Source organism: Penaeus vannamei, chromosome 4, assembly GCF_042767895.1.
Source record: "Penaeus vannamei isolate JL-2024 chromosome 4, ASM4276789v1, whole genome shotgun sequence".
Classification (NCBI taxonomy): Eukaryota; Metazoa; Arthropoda; class Malacostraca; order Decapoda; family Penaeidae; genus Penaeus; species Penaeus vannamei.
The window spans coordinates 48,417,201-48,444,048 of record NC_091552.1 but is presented as its reverse complement, the minus strand read 5'-3'; the positions used below and the strand labels follow the sequence as shown (position 1 = coordinate 48,444,048).

The following is a 26,848-nucleotide window of genomic DNA, read 5'->3' as shown; positions in this document are numbered from 1 at the left end:
ACCCCGCTAAAGTGCCTAGTCAAGCAGGCACCCAATCTCGACACGGGGCCGCCGCGGGGGAAACAATCTAGTCCGAGCATCCGGTAAGAGCAGGGGAAGGGGAGGGAAGGGGAAGGAGGGAGAGGGGGGTAAAGGGGGAAAAGGGAAGGGAGAGAGGGAGGAGAAGGGGAAGCAAGGGAGGAGTAAAGGTGAAGGGAGGAGAGAGGGATGGGGTAGGGTTGGGGGAGGGATGATGAAGTAGGAGAGGGAAGGGGTAACGGGGAGGGGAAGAGAGAGAGATAGGAGAGAGGATGAGGCAGAGGGGAAAGATGGTGTCAAAGTGGGGAGGGGAGTGTAGTAGGTTGGGGGAGGAGATGATGAAAGAAGGGGAGGAGAGGAGGGTAAGGGCGGAGAGGGAGAAGGTAAGGGGGAGGGGGAGGGGGAGGGGAGGGGAGAGGGGATGTGGTAGGTGGGATGTGGATGAGTAGGGAAGAGGATAGAGATGGGTAGAGAGGGAGGTGGAGAAGGTGGAAGGAGAGAGGAAGAGAGAGGAAAGTAGTGAGGAGAGAAAGGGAGTGAAGGATATGAAGAAAAGAAACAAAAAAGAACAGGAAAACGATTAAAATCAAAAGATGATTAACAAAAGAATAATTATAATAAAACAAAAATAGAAATAATGAATAAACAAAACAAAATAAAATAAACAACAGAATCGCAATAAAGAATAAACAGGACACACAGTGTAAAGCCTGAATCAACTTGCAAGCTGTATTTAAAGAGGTCATCTCCGGCAAGCAGAACAGGAGAGAGAGAGAGAGAGAGAGAGAGAGAGAGAGAGAGAGAGAGAGAGAGAGAGAGAGAGAGAGAGAGAGAGAGAGAGAGACAGAGAGACAGGGAGAGGGAGGGAGAGACGGAGGGAGAGAGGGAGAGAGAGGAGGGAGGGAGGGGGAGAGAGAGAGAGGAGGGAGGGGGAGAGAAAGGGAGTGAGAGAGAGAGGAGAGAGAGAATGAGAGAGAGAGAGAGAGAGAGAGAGGGAGGGAGGGAGAGGAGGGAGAGGGAGGGAGAGAGGAGAGAGGGAGAGAGGGAGAGAGAGAGAGAGAGAGAGAGAGAGAGAGAGAGAAGAGAGAGAGAGAGAGAGAGAGAGAGAGAGAGAGAAAGAGAAAGAGAGAGAGAGAGAGAGAGAGAGAGAGAGAGAGAGAGAGAGAGAGAGAGAGAGAGAAAAGGGAGAGAAAGTGAGAAGAGAGAAGAGAGAGAGAGATCCAGAAAGAGAGAGAGAGAAATGGATGAGAAAGGATGAGGCACGAAGAGAGGAGACAGAGGAAAAGAAAGGGATAAAATAGAGAAAGAAGAGAGAAAGGACCAGGGGATTGGGGAGGGAGAGGAGTGGAGAGAGAAGAATGAAGGGAGAAAGAGCAACGAATGAGGGAGAGAGGGGAAAGAGAGAGGGTGGGTGGGGGTGTGGGCTAGGGGGGGGGGATAGCGAAACCAAATACCGTAAAATGAGGTCTGATGCCTACGAACGGAGGGAGGAGAAGGTGAGGAGAAGGAGAGGAGGGGAGGGGGTGGGGGGGGGACGGCTTGTCGGCGGGGATGCAACATAATCTTGCTGACCACACACACGCTCGCTTACATACACACACACGTGTTCTTCCTTTTTACGGCCTCTGTCTCTCCGTTCTCTCTGTCTCTGTCTCTCTCTCTTTCTCTCCCTCTCCCTCTTTTACACACACACATACTCACACACAAATACACTTACCAAATCCCAAAAGAAAGAAAGAAAGAAAAAATAAGACGATAAAAAGACAAACAAACAAACAAACAACATCAGGTCAAACATCTTGACCCCAGGACCAAAATCACACGATATCACACAACTTAATTTCCTTCGTTTGATAGAAATTATACGGAGGAGCGAGAGGCGGAGGTCGCGATACAGTCAAGTTATCATCTCTCTCTCTCTCTCTCTCTCTTTCTCTCCCTTTCTCTCTCTGTCTCTCTTTTTCTCCCTTTCTCTCTCTCTCTCTCTCAACATTCTCTTTCGTAAGCAGACCCTTTCTCCTCTGTCCATGAGCTTTAAAGCTATCTTTTTCTCTCCCGGCAATTCTCTCTCTCTCTTTCTCTCTTTTTCTCCCTTTCTCTCTGTCTCTCTCTCTTTCTCTGTCTGTCTGTCACTTTCTCTCTCTCTCTTTCTGTCTGTCTCTTTCTCCCCCCCCTCTCTCTCTTTCTCTTTCACTCTCCACTTGTAAATAGTTAAAATATTATTAGCGCATTAAATAGAAAAAAAAAAACAGAAGTAGGATAGAAACAATATAAATATAATAATAAATATGTTTTTGATGATTGATAAAGGGTCAATACAGAGGGTAATAATAACAACAACAACAACAAATAGTGATACTTAGAGTACATATGCAAGTGTGCATGTATGCATGTATGAGTGCATGTCTCCCTGTCTGTCTGTCGGTCGGTATGTAATTGTGCATATCTGTCTGTCTGTCTGTCTGTCTGTCTGTCAGTATGTATGTATGTGTACATGCCTGTCTGTCTGTCTGTTTTCTGTTTGTATGTATATATGTATGTATGAATAAACTATGCACAATAACACTACAAATCACAGTAATTTACGCAATGTCATTTAACACAAACGAAGTAAATTAAGAATGAATGAAAGCCATAGAAAGGAGGAGGCGAAATAAACCAACAAAAATCGGGGGAAAGAAAGGATTAGGAGAGAAGGAGAAGCAAAGAGAAAGGAACGACAAAAAAATGAAAGAAGAGAAAGGTTAGAAAGAAAAGTTGATAATAAGACAAAGCAGAAGAGAAAAAGAAGGCAAGCTAAAAAGAAAAAAGAAGAAAAAAGGAGGGAAGGGATAGGGAAAAAAGAGAAGGAAGGGGAGGAAGGGAAGGATGAAAGGAGGGGAGATTTCAGGCATAAGAAGAGGGGCTGAGAGAGGGGAGAAAATTTAGGAGAGAGGGGAGAAAGAGGGGAAAAAAGAAGAGGAGAGAAGGGAGAAATTTTGGAAAAGAGAGAAGAAAGAGGGGAGAAATTTTGAGAGAGAGAAGAGAAAGGGGGAAGAGAGGAGAGAGAGAGGGGGAGATATTAAGCATATAGAAGGGGGAATGAGAGGGGAGGAAAGAGTAGGGGGGGGGGAGGGGGACGTAAAGAGAAAATGAGGGAAAAAGGGGCAAAGCATCATCTGCATATCTCGTTTTCATCGCTTAACAGAAATTGACAGGAAATTGATCTTCTCCTTCAGAGGATCCAATTTTCAAACAAAATTGTATCGGCATCCCTGCATGAGAACTGGAGTGCCGATAGGGACATAGCTTGGGAGGAGGGGGGAGGGGGAGGGGGTGGGAGGGGAGGAGGGAGGGGAGGGGCTGGAGGGAGGGGCGGGAAGGGAGGACGATAGAAGGAGGAGGGGGAAGGGCGGGAGGGATGGGAGAGGGGAGGGAGGAGGAATGGTAGGGGAGGAAGGGAGGGATGGAGCAGGAGGGAGGCGATGGAGCAGGGAGGGAGAGGGGGAGGGAGGGAGGGGACCCCGGGGGAGGACGATAGATAGGAAGGAAGGGAAAGGGCGGGAGGGGGAGGGGAGGGGAGGGAGGGATGGTAGGAGGGGCGGAGGGGAGGGAGGGATGGGAGGAGGGGGAGGGGGATGAAGAGGATGTGAGGAGGAGAATAAGGAGGAGGAGGAGGAGGAGAGAAGGGGAAGGGAGGGAGGGATGGGAGGAGGGAGAGCTGGGGAGGGGAGGGGAGGAGGAGGGAGGGAGGGAGCTGGAGGAGGGAGGAGGAGGGGAAGGGACGGGATAGAAGGAGGAAGGGGAAGGGAAGGGGAGGGGGAGGGGAGCCGGTGACAGAGAAGGGGGAGGAGGATGGAGGAAGGGAGGAGGATGAGGAGGGAGGAGGAGGATAGTAGGGGGAGGGGGGGCAGGAGATGGGAGGAAGGGAGGAGGAGGCCGAGGGAGGGAAGGGGAGGACGGGATAGAAGGAGGAAGGGAAGGAGAGAGGAGGGGGCGGGAGAGAAGGGGAGGGGATGGAGGGGAGGGAGGGATAGTAGGGGAGGGGGCGGGATGGGGAGAAGAGGAGAGGCTGGGAGGGAATGCTGGAGGCGGAGAGGGGGAGTGAGGGTTGGGAGGAGGGAGGGATAAAGGAGGATAAGAAAGAAGGGGAGCGCGGGATGGAAGGAGGAACAGGAGGAGGAGGAGGAGCAGGAGGGGCGGGAGGGATAGTAGGAGGGAGGTAGGAAGAGAAGGGGAGGGGCTGGAGGGTGAGGACGGGATGGAAGGAGGAAGGGGAGGAGGAGGAGGAGGAAGGAAGGGGAGGGAACGAAGGGGAGGAGCAGGGAGAAATAAAATAATAAAAAAATAAGAGCAGGGCCGGTATTCTGACCAACCCCGACTCAACCTGATAAAATCCGACCAACCCCTACAAAACCCAACCAAACCGACAAAATCCGACCCAACCCTTCCAACCCTTCCAACCCCGACCCAACCCTTCCAACCCCGACCCAACCCTTCCAAACCCCGACCCAACCCTTCCAAGCCCGACCCAACCCTTCCAAAGCCCGACCCAATCCGAGCCAATTCGGCGACGGAGGCGGACCCAGCCCAAAGCCGCGTGTCTGCCAAGCCGACGTCACGCCCGCTTCCGGAGAGAGCCCCACTCTGCATTCGCAATCAACTGCAAACGGGAAGTAACAGGTCGGAGAAATAAAGCCAAACCTTGTCCAAAATACATACAGTAGATTGCAGAGGAATCCCACAGACGGGAGAGGGAGGGAGGGAGGGAGGGGGAGAGGAGGAGGAGGAAGGAAAGAAGGGGGGGGAAAGAAGGGGAGGTAGGAAAATAAAAATAGTGGAATTCTGTGAGAGACACGAACCCGAATTGAAGGAAAGGATGTAGAACAAGGGTAGAAAATGGTCAGTTTTTTTTTTCTTCTCATTTCCTTCACTTGTCTATCTTTCTTATAAACTCTTCTCTACTTCCTCTACCTCTCTCTCAACTTTCTCTTCTCTTAATTTCTCCCCTTCAGCTAATTTCTCCTTCCCTCCCTCTCCCCGTCTTCAGCCCTCTCCTTCAACTTTTTCTCTTAATGTCTCCCCATTCAGCCTACGGCTTCTCTTCCTTTCCCTCGCCCTCCTCCCCGTCTTCCATTCCCCAACTTCTCCCCGCCTCCCCCTCATCCAAAATTTCTTTCCCCTCTCCCCCACCTTCTCTCACTCCAGGTCCATTCCCCACCTGCGCTCTCCCCCCCACCCAAAAAAATTTCTCTCCCCGCTTCCCCCTCCTACAACCCTCCCCCACTTTCTCCCTCTCCCCCCTACCCCCCACTTTCCACCCACAACGACGGCGAGCATTTTCCCTTCCTGTGAACAGCGACGACTGTTTACCTACAATGAATATACAAGCTAATACAAACATCCAGACTTGAGTTGTCGAGTTGCCATTTTTTTCCTACCTTTTGTTTTAGGACTACCCCCACCCCTCCCCATCGCCCCTCCTCTTCTTCCGGCATTCGCTTTTTATTTTTATTTTGCGGTATACCTTCTTTTTTTAATCTTTTGTCTCTCTTTTTTTTCCCAATCCGAGGAGGGCGGGCGGAGGGAGGTGGATGTAAACAAACCGAGGATAAACACGAACAAAAGCCTTAAGCCTGGATGCGTATAGGCTGTCGAGGAAAACCTTAACCCCGGCGTTTGTTTATGCGGTGTTGCCATCCGGACGAGCAATTTTCTGCTCGCGTGTTTAGCGCTCCTTGCCGCCCGCTGGAGAATGAGAGCGCTTTCTTGCTCGACGCGGGTGTAAACTTCGCTCTTTCCGAGGCCTGTTTGGCTTGCCTTCGCGCGCTCTCGCTCTGGCCTTTACTTTTTTTTCTTTTTTTTTTTTACTTTTTTTTACTTTTCTTCTCTTTTTTCTCTTTGTCCGTTATCATCTCTATCTTCATTAGTCCTCTTTTTGTTCTTGGTTTTCTTCTGCGTTCCTCTATCTGTTTCCATCTGAGAGAGAGAGAGAGAGAGAGAGAGAGAGAGAGAGAGAGAGAGAGAGAGAGAGAGAGAGAGAGAGAGAGAGAGAGAGAGAGAGAGAGAGAGAGAGGAGAAGAGAAAAAAAAATACGAGAAAAAAAGTAAAGAGAAACAAAAATAAAGAGAACAGTGCAGAGAAAAGAAAAGAAAAATAGAAAGAAGAAATACAAGAAAAGTCAAAGAGAAAAGAGAAGGTAAAAGAAAAACAATGAGGACTAAGTATCAAAGAGGGGGAGAGGGAGGAATGGAGGGAGAGCGAGAGAGCGAGATATATATATATATATATATATATATATATATATATATATATATATATATATATATATATATATATATATATATATATATATATATAAAGAGCGAGTAGAGAGAGAGAGAGAGAGAGAGAGAGAGAGAGAGAGAGAGAGAGAGAGAAAAGCGAAAGAAAGAGAGAAGAGAAGAAATATAAAGAACATGAAACTAGAAAGAAAGAAATCGAGAAATCAGGGGAAAGCTCCACAGAAAGCCCCCCCTCTAAAAAAAAAAAAAAAAACAAACCCGAAAACAAGAAGAAAAGGAAAACGAAGAAGGGAAGAGAGGAAGGAAGGAAAAAGGGGGGGGGAGGGAGGGATTAAGGGCAGAGGATGAGGGGGTCGAGAGTGCGCGTGTGTGTTTAAAGCCCGGTGTTCTGATTGGCGGTATAATTAAGGCGAGGAACCCGGGGATTGGCTGAGGGCCCTCGAGTGACCTCTTGCGGATCCGGGCAGGGGGTGGGGGGGGATGAAGTGTATGTGTAAGGTAAGGGGGCAGGGGAGGTTGTGTGTGGGGGAATGTGTGTGTGTGTTGAGGGGAGGTGGGGAGTGTGGGGGGGGGGGGGTGTACGTGTGGTGTGGAGGGGATGTGGGAGTGTGGTGGGGGGGTACGTGTAAGTGTGGAGGGGAGTGGGAGTGTGGGGGGGGGTACGTGTAAGTGTTGTGTGTGTGGGGGGGGGGGGGGGTGCGTAAGAGTGTATGTGTGTGTGTGTGTGTGTGTGTGTGTGTGTGTGTGTGTGTGTGTGTGTGTGTGTGTGTGTGTGTGTGTGTGTGTGTGTGTGTGTGTGTGTGTGTGTGCGTGCGTGCGTGCGTGCGTGCGTGTGTGTGTGCATGCGCGTGCGTGCGTTCGTACTTGCGTGTGGTCTAGCAAAGAAGAGGAATTGTAAATACTAAATAATTCTCAAAAAAAGAGAGGAAAAAAGAACCCTCAGATTCATTAAAAGAAAAAAAAAAGAAGAAAAAAAAAAGATGGAGGGAGGCAAGTCTCCTAAATAATTTATTCATTTTTCTAGGAACACTTAATCACGGTTGGAACACAAAGAGCATAAACGGATCGCTTTTCACTCGCACTTTTTTCCTCATTCAATTCCCCCACTTCCTTTCTCTCTTCCTTCCCCCCCCCCCCCATCTCCCACTTCTCTCTTTCTTTTTCCCTGTCCTCTCTTCCTATTCGCCCTTTCTCTCGAATTCCTCCGCCTTCCTTTTTTTTTCTTCGTCTTCCTCTCTTTCCCTCTCTCCATCCACCCTCATTTATCATTCTATTCTCCTCCTCCTCCTTCCCCTTTTCCTTCCTCTCGTCTTTCCTACTTATCCTTTCCCCTTTTCCCTCCTCTTCCTCTTCTCCCCTTCAGCCATTTTCTCCTTTCCTCCTTCCTCTCTTTGCCCCACCTGCTCTCCCCTTCCCTTTCCTTTTCCTCTCCACTCCCCTCCATCAAAATCCTCCCCAGTCCCCCTCCCTCCCTCCTCTTCTTTCCTCCCCATTTAACTAAACATATTAAACCCCCTTCCCTGATTCTCGGAAATCTGCTGTGGTGATTAATTTCATCTCGAAATTCTCCGACCTCCCTTCTTTGGTCTCTCTCCCCCTCTCCCCCTCTTCCCATCTCCCCCTCTCCCCGACCTGTGGAGCAACCACCCCACCTCACCCGGATACGCCTCCTCCCCCCCCAACTCACCTCCAACCAAAGTCACTCCAGCGCCCTACCCTATCTGGACATTTCACCACCCCCTTCCCCCACCATCTCCCCTACCACAGTCACTCCAGCTCCTTATTTACCCCATTTCTGGCCTCCCCTCCCCTCCCTCTCCCCCTACCTGGACATTCCTCTCCCCATCTCCCTTATCCGGACATCTCAACCCTCTCCCCCATCTCCCCTACTCCCCCCCTCCCCATTTACCCGAGCATTCGAGCCCATTACCAACACCTCTCGAGGCCGTGAGAGGGGGAGGAGGAGGAGGAGGGGAGAGGAAGGAGGAAGGGGAGGAGGAAGGGAAGGAGGGAGGGGAGGGGGAAGGGGAAATTAGTGGAACGTCAACTAATGCTGGCTAATGAGTCTTGCCGGAGCAGAGACCCGTGAACTATGGAGGGGGTGGGGGGTTGGGGATGGGGGATGGTGGAGCAAGCAGAAGGAAAGAAGGCAATGAAGGGGACAGAAGGAGGGAGAAGGAAAGATGGGGTTTGGAGAAGAGGAAAGGGAAGAGGAAGAGGGGAGGAGAGGAGGGAAGAGACGGGTGAAGGAAGGAAAGGACACGAAGAGGGACAAGAAGGAGAGGAAAGATGGGGTTGGAGAAGAGGAAGGGGAGGAGAAAGAAGAGGGGATGAGAGGAAGGGAGGTGAAGGAACGAAGAGGGGACAAGAAAGGAGGGGAATGATGGAGATAGTAGAAGGAGGAAGAGAAAGGAGAAAAGAAGGGGGGAAGGAAGGGATGGCAGAAGGGAAGGAAAGGCACGAAGAGGGACAAGAAGGAGAGGAAAGATGGAGTAGAGAAGAAGAAGGGGAGGAGAATGGAGAGGGGATGAGAGGGGAAGGGATGGCTTGAGAAAAGAAGGAAGGGATGAGATAGAGAAGTGGAAAAGGAAAAGAAGGGAAGGTGAGGGAGAGCGAAGGGTCAAGTGAGGTAAGAGAGCTTAAGGAAAGGGAGCTTAGGGTCAAGATGGGGGAGGGAAAGGGAGGGATGGGTAAAGGGCACAGTCGAGGAGGAACTTTTACGAGTAAGAGAGTGGAAAAGCTTGACTGTCGGGACTCTCGAAAATAGACGTGGCGGCGGACTCATCTACCCTGGCTTAGAATGGGAAATAGGAAAAAAGGGGGGGGAGAACAGACAGAGAAACAGAAATTAATTATATATATATATATATATATATATATATATATATATATATATATATTATATATATATATATATATTTGATATATATATATATATATATATATATATATATATATATATATATATATATATATATATATATGTATATATATGTAAATATATATATTATATATATATATGTATATATATATATAAATATATAAATATTATATATATATATATATATATATATATATATATATATATATATATATATATATATATATAAATATATATTTATATATATATATAAATATCATATTCTATATATATTTATATATTTAATAAATTTATATATATATATAAATATAAATAAATATATATATATATATATATATATATATATATATATATATATATATATATATATAATATATTTATTTATATACAAACTATAAAATAAACACAAGGGCAAGTAAACCAAATGAAATCAAGCAGAAGAAGGGGAAGGAATAGGAGAAGAAGAAAGAAAGAAAGAAAAGAATAAGAATAAGAAGCAGCAGCAGAAGGCGAGGGCGGAGGAGCGGCGCAGGAGCCTGCAGCCCGAGCGAGGAAGGGCCAACTCGCCTAACAAACCGAGTTAAGTAACACCAGAATAAGTGCAGCTCCATAATTTCTTTGGACAAGACAAGTTCAAGTCGAGATAACTTGAACCATTCCGGAGACAAGATAACGCCAAGGCACATAGTCCGGGAGCGAAGAGGATGCGATAGTCCGGTGGGATGGAGGGTTCTGTTTTTATAAGAGTCGGTGGAATGGAAGTTCTGTTGGGCCCCCATAAGAGTCCGGTGGGATGGAGGGTTCTGTTGCCTTAAGAGAGTCCGGTGGAGATGGAGGGTTCTGTGCTGCCCTAAAGAGTCCGGTGGGATGGAGGGTCTCGGTTGGCCCACATTAAGGAGTCGGTGGGAGTGGAATGGGGTCCTCTCTCTTGCCCCCTTAAAGAGTCCGGTGGAATGGAGGATTCTGTTGCCCCCTTAAAGAGTCCGGTGGGATGGAGGGTTCTGTTGCCCCCTTAGAGAGTCCGGTGGAATGGAGGGTTCTGTTGCCCCCTTAAAGAGTCCGGTGGGATGGAGGGTTCTGTTGCCCCCTTAAAGAGTCCGGTGGGATGGAGGGTTCTGTTGCCCCCTTAAAGAGTCCGGTGGGATGGAGGGTTCTGTTGCCCCCTTAAAGAGTCCGGTGGGATGGAGGGTTCTGTTGCCCCCTTAAAGAGTCCGGTGGAATGGAGGGTTCATTGCCCCTGCAGAGTCCGGTGGGATGGAGGGTTCTGTTGCTTATAAAGGGGTCAGGTGGATGGAGGGTTCTGTTGCCCTTTAAAGAGTCGGTGGGATGGAGGGTTCTGTTGCCCCCTTAAAGAGTCCGGTGGGATGGAGGGTTCTGTTGCCCCCTTAAAGAGTCCGGTGGAATGGAGGGTTCTGTTGCCCCCTTAAAGAGTCCGGTGGGATGGAGGGTTCTGTTGCCCCCTTAGAGAGTCCGGTGGGATGGAGGGTTCTGTTGCCCCTTTAAAGAGTCCGGTGGGATGGAGGGTTCTGTTGCCCCCTTAAAGAGTCCGGTGGAATGGAGGGTTCTGTTTAACAAAGAGAGTCGGTGGGATGGAGGGTTCTGTTACTTTTATAAAAGAGTCGGTGGAATGGAGGTTCTGTTGCCCCTGCAAGAAGTCGGTGGGATGGAGGGTTCTGCTTTATAGAGTCCATTTGGTGGGATGGAGGTTCTGTTGCCCCTTTAAAGAGTCGGTGGGATGGAGGGTTTCTGTTGCTATAAAGAGTCCGGTGGAGTGGAGGGTTCTGTTGCCCCCTTAAAGAGTCCGGTGGGATGGAGGGTTCTGTTGCCCCCTTAAAGAGTCCGGTGGAATGGAGGGTTCTGTTGCCCCCTTAAAGAGTCCGGTGGGATGGAGGGTTCTGTTGCCCCCTTAGAGAGTCCGGTGGGATGGAGGGTTCTGTTGCCCCTTTAAAGAGTCCGGTGGGATGGAGGGTTCTGTTGGCCCCTTAAAGTCCAGGTGGAATGGAGGAGATTCCTGTTGCCCCCTTAAAGAGTCCAGTGGGGATGGAGGTTCTGTTGCCCCTTAGAGAGTCAGGTGGGATGGAGGGTTCACCTGTTGCTACGCAGAGTCCGGTGGGATGGAGGTTCTGTTGCCCCTTAAAGAGTCCGGTGGAATGGAGGGTTCTATTTACTATAAAGAGTCAGTGGATGGGGGATTCCTGTTGCCCATATAAAGAGTCCGGTGGGATGGAGGGTTCTGTTGCCCCCTTAAAGAGTCCGGTGGAATGGAGGGTTCTGTTGCCCCCTTAAAGAGTCCGGTGGAATGGAGGGTTCTGTTGCCCCCTTAAAGAGTCCGGTGGATGGGGGATTCTGTTGCCCCCTTAAAGAGTCCGGTGGGATGGAGGGTTCTGTTGCCCCCTTAAAGAGTCCGGTGGGATGGAGGGTTCTGTTGCCCCCTTAAAGAGTCCGGTGGAATGGAGGGTTCTGTTGCCCCCTTAAAGAGTCCGGTGGGATGGAGGGTTCTGTTGCCCCCTTAGAGAGTCCGGTGGGATGGAGGGTTCTGTTGCCCCTTTAAAGAGTCCGGTGGGATGGAGGGTTCTGTTGCCCCCTTAAAGAGTCCGGTGGAATGGAGGGTTCTGTTGCCCCCTTAAAGAGTCCGGTGGGATGGAGGGTTCTGTTGCCCCATTAGAGAGTACGGTGGGATGGAGGGTTCTGTTGCCCCTTTAAAGAGTCCGGTGGGATGGAGGGTTCTGTTGCCCCCTTAAAGAGTCCGGTGGAATGGAGGGTTCTGTTGCCCCCTTAAAGAGTCCGGTGGATGGGGGATTCTGTTGCCCCCTTAAAGAGTCCGGTGGGATGGAGGGTTCCTGCTGCTATAAGGAGTCGGTGGAATGCAGGGGGTTCTGTGCTGCTCAAAGTCGGTGAATGGATCTGTTAGCCCTGAAGAGTCCGGTGGAATGGAGGGTTCTGTTGCCCCCTTAAAGAGTCCGGTGGATGGGGGATTCTGTTGCCCCCTTAAAGAGTCCGGTGGGATGGAGGGTTCTGTTGCCCCCTTAAAGAGTCCGGTGGAATGGAGGGTTCTGTTGCCCCCTTAAAGAGTCCGGTGGCTTAATGGAGGGTTCTGTTCTCACCCCCTTAAGAGTCCGGTGGGATGGAGGGTTCTGTTCCTTTATAGGGAGTCGGTGGGTGGAGGGTTCTGTTGCCCCTTTAAAGAGTCCGGTGGCTGGGGGATCTTCCCTGTTGCCCTAAAACTCCAGTGGAACTGGGGGATACTTCCCTTGCCCCTTAAGAGTCCGGAGGCTAGAGTCTTCCCTTGCCCCCTTAAGAGTCCGGATCCTAGAGTCTTCTCATGCCCCCTTAAGAGTCCGGAGGCTACAGTCTTCCCATGCCCCCTTAAAATTCCGGGAACTTGCAGTCTTCCCTTGCCCCCTTAAGAGTCCGGAGCCTAGAGTCTTCCCATGCTCCCTTAAGAGTCCGGAGGCTAGAGTCTTCCCATGCTCCCTTAAGAGTCCGGAGGCTCCAGGAAGGAGGTCTTCCTTTCCTGGCACCCAAGGAGTCCAAACTGTGGCCTGCCCCTTAAAAATCTGGAACTGCAGTCTTCTCATGCCCCCTTAAGAGTCCGGAGCCTAGAGTCTTCCCATGCTCCTTAAGAGTGCCAGGGAACTTGAGTTTCCATGCCCCTTGCACCTGGAACTAGCAGTCTTCCCATGCCCCCTTAAGAGTCCGGAGGCTAGAGTCTTCCCATTGCTCCCCTTAAGAATTCCGAGGAACGGAGTCCTTCCCATGCTCACCCCAGAGTCCGGAGCCTAGAGTCTTCCCTTGCCCCCTTAAAATTCCGGGAACTTGGAGTCCTCCCGTGCCCCCTTAAGAGTCCGTAGGCTACAGTCTTCCCTTGCCCCCTTAAAATTCCGGGAACCTGGAGTCCTCCCCATGCCCCCTTAAAAGTCCGGAGCCTAGAGTCTTCTAATACCCCCTTAAGAGTCCGGAGGCTACAGTCTTCCCTTGCCCCCTTAAAATTCCGGGATCTTGCAGTCTTCTCCATGCCCCCTTAAGAGTCCGGAGGCTGGAATATTCTTGCAGCTCCAAGCACTATTCTTTGATTACCGCTCGAGCCCGATGAGAAAATCCATGCCCAGCCAAGGGGGGGGGAGGGGAGAGAGGGGGTAGGGGTGGGGGGTAGGGGAGTGGTGAGAAGGGGTGGGGGTAGGGGAGCGGTAGGGTGGGGGTAGAGGAGGGAGGGTAGGAGTGGAGTAGGGAGGTAGGGGGTTAAAGGTCGGCTGCTATTGCCACTACACTTTCACGCACGAGTTACGTATGAGGGTAATAAGGGAGGGGGAAAGAGAAGGGAAATGAGGGGTAGAAGATTGAGGGAAGTTGGGAAGGAGTGGAGAGAGAGAAAGGAGGAGAAGAAAGGATACAGAAACGAATAGACGGGAAAGAGAAAAAAAAGAGGTGCAATATAACTAAATAGATGAATTAAAAACATATACAAAATAAATAAATACAGACAAAAAAATAAAAATAAAAAGGATAAACTGTTTATTACATCAACTCTTCCCCAACCTCCTTTTCCCTTTGCTTCTAATCCCTCCCTCCCTCCCTCCTTCCTTCCTTCCTTCCTCCCCCTCCCCCCTCGGCAACTGATCCCCCCCTCCTTCCCTCCTTCCCTCCTTCCATCCACCCCCCCTCCCCCCCCACCTCGGCAACTGACCCTGATCCTTCCCTTCCTCCTTCCCTTCCCCCGTCAGCAACTGATCCCCCCCCCCTTTTCCCTCCTTCCCTCCCCCCTCGGTCCGCCCTCAACAGCAGTCCCTCTTTCCTCCTTCCTCCCTTCCCTCCTTTCCTCCCCTCGGTCAGGTAACTGATCCCTAAGCCAGAAGTTTTAATTGGGGTTAATATCCATCTCGATCTTCCACATATCCTTCACGATGGAGTTCCTAGCATAGATATGTGCTGCCGCGTGTGGATTAAGGAGAAGGAGGAGAAGGAGGGGAGGAAGAGAAGGAGCGGAAGGAGGGGAGGAAGAGAAGGAGGGAAGGAGGGAAGGAAGAGGAGAGGGTTAAAGAGAAGGAGCGGAATGAGGGGAGGAAGAGAAGGAGGGAAGGAAGAGGAGGGGAGAAGAGGAGAGGATTAAAGAGAAGGAGGGAGGGGAGGAAGAGAGGAGGGAAGGAGGGAAGGAAGAGGAGAGGGTTAAAGAGAAGGAGCGGAATGAGGGGAGGAAGAGAAGGAGGGAAGGAAGAGGAGGGTGGGAGGGAAGGAGAAAGAGAAGGGAGGGGAGGAAGAGAAGGAGGGAAGGAAGAGGAGGGGAGAAGAGGAGAGGATTAAAGAGAAGGGGAAGGAGGGAGGTAGAGAGAGGGAGGCAAGGAGGGAAGGAAGAAAGAGGGGAGAGGGAGAGAGGATAAAAGAGAAAGAAGGATGAGGTGGAGGGAAAGGAGGGCAGGAGAGGAGGAAAGGAGGGGGAAGGGGAAAGGATAGAAGAGAAGGAGAGATGGGGAGGAGGACGAAGATGGGAGGAAAGGAGGGAGGAAGGGGGGAAGAATAGAAGAGACGGAAGGAGGGGGAGAAGGGGAGGAGAGGAAAAGAAGGGGAGGGGGAGAGGATAGAAGAGAAGGAAGGATGGGAACGAAAGGAAGAGAGGAAGAAGGGGAAGGGAGGAAAGGATGAGGAGGAGAGGAAGAGGGGAAAGGATAGAAGGGAAGGAAGGATGGGAAGGAGGAAGAGGAAGGGAGGAAAGTAGGGGATATGGTAGAGAGGAAGAGGGGGAAGGGCGGGAGGAAGAAGGGGGAGGGATAGACGAGAAGGAAAGACGGGGAAGAGAGGAGGAGAGGAAGAGGAAGGGAGGAAAGGAGGGCAGGAGAAAATAAGATAGATAGATAGAGAGAGAGAGAGAGAAAAGCACAGGTAAAGAGCAAAAGAAAGATAGAAAGACAGAAAACAAAAACACAACGAAGAGAAATACACACAAAAAAGAAGAAAGACCCCCTCCTTAGAAAAAAAAAAAAAAAAGCGAAGACACAAAGCGAATGGAAATAAGAAGAAGGAGAAGAAGAAAAGGAAGAAGAACAAGCCACCACATGTACCAATTTCCATATTCCCATCTCATGAATCTTCTACGAGACATAAAGCCGACCTCGACCTGAGCCTAAATCCATTAACACTCGACTCGGGAGATTAGAAAGGTTAAGAAAAAAGGGAAGGAGAGAAAGAAGGAGAGAGAAAATGACGAAAGGTTAGGGAAAAAAGAGAAGGAGAGAAAGAAGGAGAGGGAAAATGACGAAAGGTTAAGAAAAAAGAGAAGGAGAGAGAAAATGACGAAGGGTTAGGAAAAAAGAGGAGAGGGAAAATGACGAAAGGTTAGGAAAAAAGAGAAGGAGAGAGAAAACGTCGAAAGGTTGGGAAAAAAGAGAAGGAGAGAGAAAATGACGAAAGGTTGGGAAAAAAGAGAAGGAGAGAGAAAAGGACGAAAGGTTAGGAAAAAAGAGAAGGAGAGAGAAAATGACGAAAGGTTGGGAAAAAAGAGACGGAGAGAGAAAATGACGAAAGGTTAGGAATAAAGAGGAGAGAAAGAAGGAGAGAGAAAAGGACGAAAGGTTAGGAAAAAAGAGAAGGAGAGGAAGGAGAGACAAAATGACGAAAGGTTACGTAAAAAGAGAAGGAGAGAGAAAATGACGAAAGGTTATGAAAAAAGAGAAGGAGAGAAAGAGGGAGAGGGAAAATGACGAAAGGTTATGAAAAAAGAGAAGGAGAAAATGACGAAAGGTTGGGAAAAAAGAGAAGGAGAGAGAAAATGACGAAAGGTTAGGAAAAAAGAGAAGGAGAGAGAAAATGACGAAAGGTTAGGAATAAAGACGAGAGAAAGAAGGAGAGAGAAAATGACGAAAGGTTAGGAAAAAAGAGAAGGAGAGAGAAAAGGACGAAAGGTTAGGAAAAAAGAGAAGGAGAGAAAGAAGGAGAGAGAAAAGGACGAGAGGTTAAGAAAATAGAGAAGGAGAGAAAAGAAGGAGAGAGAAAATGACGGAGGGAAATTAGAAAGATCAAAGGAAGAGAGAGAGAGAGAGAGAGAGAGAGAGAGAGAGAGAGAGAGAGAGAGAGAGAGAGAGAGAGAGAGAGAGAGAGAGAGAGAGAGAGAGACACCAACAGGCATAGAAATGTACATATAGATATAAATAGACAATCTGACAGAGATATACTGATAGATAGATTGATTAACAGAAATAGAGAGATAAATACATAGATAGATCGATAAAGAGATTGAATTTAGATTGAAATTGAATGCTTAGAATGTAAGTAAACAAAAGGAGAAGGAGAAAATTAATTTAACATAACTTTCAAATTCATTGACACAAAACGGAAGTGAAGAAAATAAAAGAAATGAATTGGGATTCGATCAGCACAAAAGTCCGGGTAAATTTCACGAATTTTATGTGTGACATACAAATACATGAATAAATACATTCATAAATAAATAAATAGACAAATAAATAAATACATAAATAAATAAATAAATAAATAAATAAATAAATAAATAAATATATATATATATATATATATATATATATATATATATATATATATATATATATATATATATATATATATATATATATATATATATATATATATATGCATCTATACACATACACATACACATATACATCCACACACACATCCACACACACACACACACACACACACACACACACACACACACACACACATACACACACACATATATATATATATATATATATATATATATATATATATATATATATATATGTGTGTGTGTGTGTGTGTATTCATTATTTATTATTGTGTTTTTATTATTATTGTATTATATTGTTTGTATTTTGTGCGTTTAAACCTTTTTGCAATCTGCAATTCCTTTTGTCCTCCTCTCTTCCTCACTCCCTCCTCCTTTTCTCTCTGTCTTTCCTTTCTCCTCTTCCCTTCCTCTCACCGTCCTCTTCTCCTCTCGCGGCCCTTCGGTGTTGATGCTTTGATCCTGTTTCTCGCTTTTTCCATCTCCCTTTTACCTTCGCTTTTCCTTCGCCATAGAATCGCAGTTGATCTGGTGTTCGAATCCTCGTCTTTGTCTTCGTTTGTCTCGCTTTGTGTTTGGGAGGAGAGGAAGGGAAGAAGGAAAGAGGAAAGAGGAAAAGGGGAGGAGGGAGAGGTGAGGAGGAAGAAAGAAGAGGAGGAGGGGAAGGAGGAAGAAAGAAGAAGAGGAGGAGGAGGAGGAGGGGAAGGAGGAAGAAAGAAGGAAAGGAGGAGGAGGAAAGATAGGAGGGAGGAGGGGGGAAGGGAAAAGGAGGGAAGGAAATAGAAAAAACAGAGGAAGGTAGAATAGTAACAAAAGGGGAAAAAATCCGCCTTTTAAAATATATCTCCAAAAATAATACTTTATGTTTAAAGAAGACTCTTACCCTCGCTGAAGGTACAACAGCCTAAGGATATGTCCCCTTTTTTCTCCCCTCTCTCTCATTTTTTTTTCTTTAACCACTGCCTGTCTCCTTCCCACTCTTCACACTTCCTCTCTCTCTCTCTCTCTCTCTCTCTCCGTCCTTTCCACTTCCTTTTCCCTCCGTCCCTCCCCTTTCGTCCCCTCCCTCCCTCTCTTTCCGTCCCTTCCCTTCCCCTTCTCTTCCACTTCCTCCCTCTCCCTCCGTCCCCCCCACTTCCCCTCTCCCTCCTTCCGTCCTCCCCCTTCTCCCTCCCTCCCTTCCCTCCCCCCACCTTCCGTCCCCGTCCCCCTTCTCCCTCCTTCCATTCCCTCCTACCGTTCCCTCCCCCCCTTCCGTCCCTCCTCCCTTCTCCCTCTCTTCCGTCCCCGACTCACCTTCTCCCCTCCTTCCGTCCCCTCCCCCCACCTTCTCTTCCTCCTCAACCTCCACTTCCCTTCACGCCTAGCCACCTCCGCCAAGAGTGAGTGATGGTCGTCATGTCCGAAGTTGTACTAGTGTGAAATTGCCGGCCGCTCCATCTCCTCCTCCCTGCCGCCCCCTCCCTATCCCTTCCTTCCTCTCTCCCTATTCCTTCCCTCTCTCTCCTCCTTCCCTGCCGCCTCCTCCTTCCTGCTCCTCCCCTCCCTTCTCTTCCTCTCTCCGTTTCCTTCCCTCTCTCTCCTCCCTTCCGCCTCTTCCCTCCCTCTCCGTTTCCTTCCCTCCCCCTTCTCTTCCTCTCCTTTCCTCCCTTCCGCTCCTATCTCTCTCCGTTTCTTTCCCTCTTCTTCCCTCTTCGCTCACTGTATCCCGCTCCTTTTCGCCTCTCTCCTCTCTCCTGTCTTTCCATTTCTCGTCGCTCTCTCTACTTTCTTCCGTTCTTCTTTCTCTGTTGCTTTCTCTCTTTTCCTTCATTCTACCATTCTCCTTCCATCTTCATTCCTTTTCGTCGTCTCTTTCCTTCCACCTCAACCCACCCTCTTTCCTCCCATCGATGTCTTTATCCTCCTCCCTCTCTTTTCCCTCCTTCCATTCTGCCCCTTCCTCTTCCCCTTTCATCTTCAGAAATCTTGTTAGATCTCTACAACGTTATCTTTGTTCTTCCTCATTCTTTCTTTTTCTTTTGTTCTCGATCTACCTTTATCACTTTCCCCGATCTCACTCACTTTATTCATCTATGCCTTCTAATACCATTTCTTCCCCTTTTATTCATTTTTCCCAGTTCAATACGTTCACCATACTTACCCTTCTCCTATCTCCTCCTCAATTTCCCGTTTTCTCTAATACTCCATTCCGTTTTCTTTAATTCCCATCTTCTTTTACCTTATCCTAACAACCTCCACGAATAACCTAATAACAATACAGAAAACCATAATCAAAACAGGACGAATAACAATCATACTAATAGCCACATTACAGCTATTAATATCAACAATAACAGTAATAACAATAGCAATGTAGAAAGCCGGCGAGGGTTGCGGGCGTGTAATATTCTAATCAGACAGGCCGGACAATCTCACTTGAGCTCTCTCATCCCTTTCCCTTCTCTCTCTCTCTCTTTCTCGTTTTCTCTCTCTCTTTCTCGTTCTCTCTCTCTCTTTCTTTCTCGTTTCTCTCTCTCTCTTTCTTTCTCTTTTCTCTCTATCTCTTTCTTTCTCGTCTCTCTCTCTCTCTCTCTCTCGTTCTCTCTCTTCTTTCTCGTTCTCTTCTCTCTCTTTCTTTTCTCGTTCTATATATATGGCAACATGGTTTATACTTATATTATATAACTTAACATGGTTTTTCTCTCTATATATTCTTTAACATCGTTTTTCTCTCTCTCTTTTCGTTTCTCTCTCTCTCTTTCTTTTCTTGTTTCTCTCTCTCTCTCTCGTCTCTCTCTCTCTCTGTCTCTCTCTCTTTCTCTTTTCTCTCTCTCTCTCTTTCTCGTTTCTCTCTCTTTCTCTTTCTCGTTTCTCTCTCTCTCTCTTTCCCTTCTCTATCTCTCTCTCTCTCTCTTTCTCGTTCTCTCTGTCTCTTTTTTCTCGTTCTCTCTGTCTCTTTCTTTCTCGTTCTCTCTGCCTCTTTCTTTCTCGTCTCTCTCTCTCTCTCTCTTTCTCGTCTCTCTCTCTTTTCGTTTCTCTCTCTCTCTCTCTTTCTTTTGTTTCTCTCTCTCTCTCTCTCTCTCTCTCTCTCTCTCTCTCTCTCTCTCTCTCTCTCTCTCTCTCTCGTTCTCGTCTCTCTCGTCTCTTTCTCGTCTCTTTCTCGTCTCTTTCTCGTCTCTCTCTCTCTCTCTCTCTCTCTCTCTCTCTCTCTCTCTCTCTCTCTCTCTCTCTCTCTCTCTCTCTCTCTCTCTCTCCATCTACCTATGCTTTCATTTTTGTTGTTTTCCTAATTATCTTTTTTCCTTGGTGTTCTTTTTCTTCCCCTTTGATGCGCTTTTTTCTTATTTTTAAAAAGTGTTTGCTTTACTTTCGCATCCTCTTTGCTTTTCAATTTTCCCTCACTCCCTCCTCTTCCTGTTCCCTTCTCCAGTTCCTCCTTCTTTTCCTCCCTCCCTCTCCTCTTCATCCACTCCTCCTTTCTCTCCCCCTTCTTAGTCCCTACTTCCCCTCTTTGTCTCTCTCGCTCTCCTCTCCTCCTTCCTCTACACCCTCTCCCTCCTCCACCTCTTTCTACTCTTCTTCCTCCTCGTTCTCCTCCCCTTCCACCTCTTCCTCCCTCCCCTTCTCCTCCCCTTCCCACTTTCTTCCTTCAGACCCTTCCCTCACCTCCTCGCCTCCTCCCTTCCACCCTTTCCTCCCTCACCTTCTCCTCCTCACCTCTCCTCCACCTCTTTCTCCTTCACCCCCTCCTTCATTTTCCTCCCTGCCTTCTCTTCCACCTCTTTCTCCTCCGCATCCTCCCTCACCTCCCCTTCCTCCCCTCCTCTTCCCCATTAATCCCTGGACATAAGTTGACACAGAATCCCCACCTCACTTGGGTGTTGGGGGGGGAGGGAGAAGGGGGGGGGGGTCATGTCGGCAGCAGCTTCAGGGGATCGGAAGATAATACCACGACCGTGCTAACAAATTAGGAGGAGGAGGAGGAGGAGGAGGAGGAGGAGGAGGAGGAGGAGGAAGAGGAAGAGGAAGAGGAGGAGGAGGAGGAGAGAAAGGGAGAGAGACGGAGAGGGAGGAAGAGCCGGAGAGACGGAGTGAGAAAGAAGGATGGGGAGAGGAATAGAAGGAGAGAGGAGGGAGAAAAGAGAGGGAGAGAGAGAGAGAGAGAGAGAGAGAGAGAGAGAGAGAGAGAGAGAGAGAGAGAGAGAGAGAGAGAGAGAGAGAGAGAGAGAGAGAGAGAGAGAGAGAGAGAGACACAGAGAGAGAGAGAAAGACACAGATAAAAGAATAGAAGAAGATGGATATCGAAAGGGAAAAGAGGGAGAATGGAATAAACGAAAATAAAGAGAAAAAAATAAAAAAAGAGAGCGTAAGGAATAGACAGAAAGAGAGGAGAGAGAGAGAGAGAGAGAGAGAGAGAGAGAGAGAGAGAGAGAGAGAGAGAGAGAGAGAGAGAGAGAGAGAGAGAGAGAGAGAGAGAGAGAGAGAGAAGAGACTCAGAGAAAAGGAATAGAAAGAGATGGGTATCGAAAAGGGAAGAAAGGGAGAATGGAATAAATGAAAAAATAAAAGAGAAAGAAAGGAAATAAAAAAACAGCGCAAGGAAATTAGAAAAGAGAAGAAAGAGAGAGAGAGAGAGAGAGAAGGTAGTATTTCAGAGACAGAGAGAGAGAGAGAGAGAGAGAGAGAGAGAGAGAGAGAGAGAGAGAGAGAGAGAAGGTATCAGAGAAGAGAGAGAGAGAGAGAGAGAGAGAGAGAGAGAGAGAGAGAGAGAGAGAGGTATCATTGGGAGACAGAGAAGAGAGAGAGAGAGAGAAAGGTGAAAAGCATCAGGCACAGAGCAGAGAGAGGGTGTATCAAGAGACAGAGAAAGAGAGACAGAGAGAAGGTATCAGAGACAGAGACAGAGAGAGAGAGAGAGAGAGAGAAGGTATCAGAGACAGAGAAAGAGAGACAGAGAGGGAGAAGGTGAGGGCTGCGACCTTTACAAATCGTTAGCCGAGAGAGCCATGACAGGGGAAACACAGGTAAGCAGACAGCCAATAGACAGGTGTAGAGCAGCGGGAGGTCGTGCTCGCGTAGAATCTATCAGATACGAGGAGACGAGAAACGTAAACAATCGGAATAACAAACAACAAACAATGGCAAGAACCAGACAAACAAACCAAAAAAAAAAAAGACAAGAAAGAAAGAAACAAACAAAATAAATAAAAAATGAAAGCTTTGTTGCACAGAATCAGCCAAGAAAATTGATATTTCCGGATGGAGAAAGACAAGCAGAAGGCAGGAAACCCAGCGAGCAAAGAAGCAGAGAGTTGGACAAGTAAAAAGCACAGCAGCAGAGAGGAAATCAAGCAGATACCTAGGCAGCAGACAAGAGAAACGGAAGTCAAAGCAGCAGGCAGAAAGCAGACAACGAGACAAGAGAAACGGAAGGAATTGCAGCGGACAGAAAGCAGATAACACGACAAGAAGAGGTGGAAGGCAAAGCAGAAGACAGAGAGCAGACAACGCGACAAGAAAAGCAGAAGGCAAAGCAGCAGACAAGAGAGGCGGAAGACAAGCCAGCAGACAACGCGACAAGAGAAGCAGAAGGCACGGCAGCAGGCAGAAAGCAGACAACGCGACAAGAGAAGCAGAAGGCAAGGCAGCAGACAGAAAGCAGAAAACGCTGCAGCAGAGAGGAAATCCCGCAGAAAGCCAGCCGCCAGAGAGGAGAGCAAGCAGGGAGCAGGAGCCGAGCAGAAACAGCCGAGCCTGTGTTATAACATGGAAGGTAAGCAGACAGACAGGTGTAGAGAGCTGGAGGCAACGGTCAACAGCAGAGGCTCAGGTACAGATAAACGGCTAAGCTCCCCCTCGACCCTCTCGCATTCCTCCCCCCCCCCCGTCCCCTCTTCCCCTCTCCCCCGTCCCCTCACTCCCTCTCCCCCGTCCCCTCATCCCCTCTCCTCCATTCCCTCATCCACTCTCCCCGTCCCCTCATTCCCTTCCTTCTCCCCTCACCCCCTCTTTTCCCTCTCCCTCCCAACCCCCCTCTCTCTTCCCTCTCCCCTATTCCCTCGCCTCCTATCTCTCCCCTCACCCCCTTTCCTCTCCTCTCTCTCTCATCCCCTCTCCCCTCTCCTCCTCCGCATTATCCTCTTTCCTTCCGCACCCCCTCCTCCCTCCCTCCCCTTTCCCCTTCCCTTCCTGAGTGCCACTGCATAAATTTATTACACAGGTTGAAACCGTATTTGCATATACACCTAAGTTATAGTGAAGAGGGGAGGGGGGAGGGGGGGGGGGGAGGGGGGATGTAGGATTTAGAAAAAGGGAAGGAGGGGGAATAGGAAAAGGGAAGCACGGAGAACAAGGAGAAAGAAACAAAGTGAATATGAGAGAGAGAGAGAGAGAGAGAGAGAGAGAGAGAGAGAGAGAGAGAGAGAGAGAGAGAGAGAGAGAGAGAGGAGAGAGAGAGAGCGGAGGGAGGGAGAGAGGGAGGAGGGAGAGAGAGGGAGGAGAGAGAGAGGAGGGAGGGGAGAGAGAGGGAGGGAGAGAGAGGGAGGGAGAGAGAGGGAGGGAGGGGGAGGGAGGAGGAGGGGGAGGGAGGGGAGGGAGGGAGAGAGGGAGGGAGAGAGAGAGAGAGAGAGAGAGAGAGAGAGAGAGAGAGAGAGAGAGAGAGAGAGAGAGAGAGAGAGAGAGAGAGAGAGAGAGAGAGAGTGAGAGAGAGAGAGAGAAAGAGAGAGGACGAAGGTATCACAGAGGTAAATAAACACGAACAATAAACCTCCCTCCCCCCCCTTCCCACCTTGATCCCCTCCCCAACCTCTCCCTTTTTACCCAAACTAATTCAACTCGTAAATTACAAGAAACCGTATTGCAATAACGACGTCGGATCAACAGCAATATCGGAGAAAGGGGTGAGAGGGAGGAGGGGGCGGGGGAGGGGGGAGGGAGGTCTCCATTATCCCCCCCTCATATCCTATCCACAATCACTCTTGCTTCTGTCTGTCCGTTTGTCTCTCTGGCTCTCTCTTCGTCTTTGTTTCTTTCTTTCTCTCTCTTACCCCCCTCATATGCTATCCACCATTACTCTTCCTTATTTATGTCTGTCTGTCCGTTTGTCTTTCTGGATCTCTCTTTGTCTTTGTATGTCTGTTTCTCTCTCTCTCTCTCTCTCTCTCTCTCTCTTTCTCTCTCTCTCTCTACCTCCGTTTCTTCGTCTCTTTCTCTTTCTCTCCTTCTTTATATCTTACTATATCTCCTTCCTTACTATATCTATCCCCTCAAAATACCCCTTTTCCTTTCCCCTCTTCCCCTTTATTCCCCTCTCCCCTTCTCACGCCCTCCTCCCGTCCCTCCCTCCCTCCCCCCCCTTTCGAATTAATTCTTCATTGTTTATTGTTTATTCATGTCCATGTCGATTGGAAAGGGTTTAGGGGATGAATGTTTGTGAACCTGTTTGTTTATTTGCTTACATGTTTATTGGATCGTTTGTTTGTTTACTTGTTTATTTGTTTACGTGTTTGTTTGTTTACGATTTTATTTTGTTTAAAGGATTTCTTCCCTCTTATCTTTCGTTTGCAGGTGGTGGTGTCTTCGTGATGGAGGGAGAGGAGGGAGAGGGAGAAGAGGGAAGAGAGATAGAAGGGAAAATGAATGGAAGAATAGGAGGAAGATGGAGAAGTAAAGAGAGAGGAAAGGAAATGGGAGAGAGAAATATGGTAACGGGGAGGGAAGGAGGAAGGAGAGAGAGGAAGGGCAAGGGAAAGACAAAGAGAGGGGGAGACAGAAGGAAAGTAGGAGAGAAGGAAAGAGAGAATAAGAGCAGCGAAACAAAGAGAAAGAAGGATAAGCAAATGAAGGGAAAAAGAGAGAGAGAAAGACAAGGGGAAATACAATACAAGAAAATACAAGGGGAAAAAAGAAAGAGAAAAGGAGAGAGAGAAAGACAAAAGACTACAAGAAAAAGAGACAAAAGAGAGAGAATGAAAACGGGAAAGACCAGACAAGACCTTGCAATATCCCAGTCGGATGTCAACTGCCTTCCACCCCTCTCCTCCTCCTCCCCCTCCTCCTCCTCCTCCTCCCCCCCCTACCTCCCTCTCCCCTACCACCTCTCACTCTAAAGCCTCGCCTCGCTTGCATCATTTATACACCTGCTGTGTTGCCTTCCTAGGGGGGGGGGAGGGGGAGGTGGAGGAGGGGAGGAGGAGGAGGAAGAGGAGGGGGAGGAGGAGGAAGAGGAGAGGAGGGAGAGTGGAAGGAGGAGGAGGAGGAGGAGGAGGAGGAGGAGGAGGGAGAGAGGAGGATGGGCAGAGAGAGGAGGAGGAGGAGGAGAAGGAGGAGGAGGAAGGGGAGGAGGAGGAGGAGGAGGAGAGGGGAGGAGGGAGATAAACCATAGATAGAGATACAGAGAGAAAATAGATGCGTGGAAGACGAATGGATGGGGTGGAAAAGAGGTGGAGAAAGGGGGCGAGGAAGTGGCGAATGTTGAGGATAGATAGAGGGAAGGGTATGGAAAGAAAGGCGGATATAGAAGGATGAGAGGAAGGGGAGAGAGGAGGAAGAAAGAGAGAGGAAGGGAGAAAGGGGGAGAGGAGAGGAAGGAAGAGAGGGGAATGAAGAGAGGTTGAGAGGGAGGAGAGGGAGAGGAGAGAGAGAGAGAGAGAGAGAGAGGAGAGAGAGAGGAGAGGAGAGAGAGAGAGAGAGAGAGAGAGAGAGAGAGAGAGAGAGAGAGAGAGAAGAGAGAGAGAGAGAGAGAAAGAGAGAGAGAGAAAGAGAAATTGAGAGAGAGAGAGAAAGAGAAAGTAAGAGAGAGAGAGAAAGAGAAAGTAAGAGAGAGAGAAAGAAAAAGTAAGAGAGAGAAAAAGAGTAAGAGAGAGAGAGAGAGAACGAAAACAAGACAGAGACAGTAAGAAAAAAAAAGTGAGAATAAGAGACACACAGAGAGAACGACAAAGAGAGAGAGAGTGACGATAAGAAACACACAAAACCGAACCGGCCCAGGGGGCCCGGCGCCGTCCCATGGCAAGCGATACACCTCAAACGCAACGAGAGACGACATCTGACTAACCCCCTCCCCCCCCTTCCACGTCCTCCCCTCCCCCTCTCACACTCTCCCTACATGGCTCCAGCCTCCTCGGTGACCCCCCTCCCTCACACTAACACCCCCTCCTCGCAGCCTCTCCTCCCCCTCCACACACACCCCCTCCTCCACACACCCTCTCCCTGCAACTCTCCCTAACCCCCCAGCCTCCTCAGACCCCTCTTCCCCTTCACACTAACACCCTCCTGCAACTATCCCCAACCCCCCAGCCTCCTCAGAACCCTCTCCCCCTCCCCCTCACACCCCCTCCTGCAACTATCCCCAACGCCCAGGCTCCACAAACACCCCTTCCTCCCTCTCCCCTCACACCGGCCACCTCAGACCCTCTCCTCCCCTCACACCCTCCTGCAACTCTCCCCACCCCCCAGCCTACACAGATCCCCTCCCCCTCCCCTCACACCCCTCCTGCAACTCTCCCCACCCCCAGCCTACACAGATCCCTCCCCCTCCCCTCAGACCCCCTCCTGCAACTCTCCACACCCCCAGCCTCCACAGACCCTCCCCTCCCCCTCCGCCCTCTCCTGCAACTCTCCCCTTCCCCCCAGCCTCCACAGACCCCCCTCCCCCTCACCCCTCTCCTGCAACTCTCCCCATCCCCCAGCCTCCACAGACCCCCTCCCTCCCTCCCCCTCTGTATCGTCTAGCTGTTAGATAGCAAACTGGCGCATGTTCATTCTCCTTCTCCTTTCCCTTTCCCCGTTCGCATTTCTTCCTTTATTCCCTTTTCCTCCTCCTCTTCCCATCCCCATGACGATGCTCTTCATCTTTTCTCTCTCTCTCTCTTCTCCCCCTCCTTCTTCCTATCTCGCTCCTCTCCTCTCCTCCTTCTGTCCATCCTCTCCCTCCTCCCTCTCCTTTCGCCTTCCCCTCCTTCCCTCCCTATCCTTCCTTTCTCCAGCTCCCTTCTTTCCTCCCTTCCTCCCTTCCCTCGCTCACTCTCTCCCTTAGGCTTGTCTGCTCGTAAGGGCGAAAATGCCAAGGAAACCGGACGGGAAATAGGCTCTCTTCGAGGATGAAATTTGGAGATTAAAACTAGCTTTGAGTCGAGCTTCGCCTGCAACCTACGAGCGAGGGAGGGAGGGAGGGAGGGAGGGAGGAAG

General features: G+C 49.1%; 1 protein-coding gene across 1 annotated transcript; it reads left to right on the top strand.

Annotated features, from left to right (window-relative positions):
- The first annotated feature begins 21,666 nt into the window (after positions 1–21,666).
- On the top strand, positions 21,667–22,508 carry LOC138861648 (octapeptide-repeat protein T2-like). The gene is made up of 2 exons (XM_070121473.1): positions 21,667–21,684; positions 21,930–22,508. Exons 1-2 carry the CDS (start codon positions 21,667–21,669, stop codon positions 22,506–22,508), a joined length of 597 nt encoding a protein of 198 aa, XP_069977574.1.
- Positions 22,509–26,848: the final 4,340 nt, after the last annotated feature.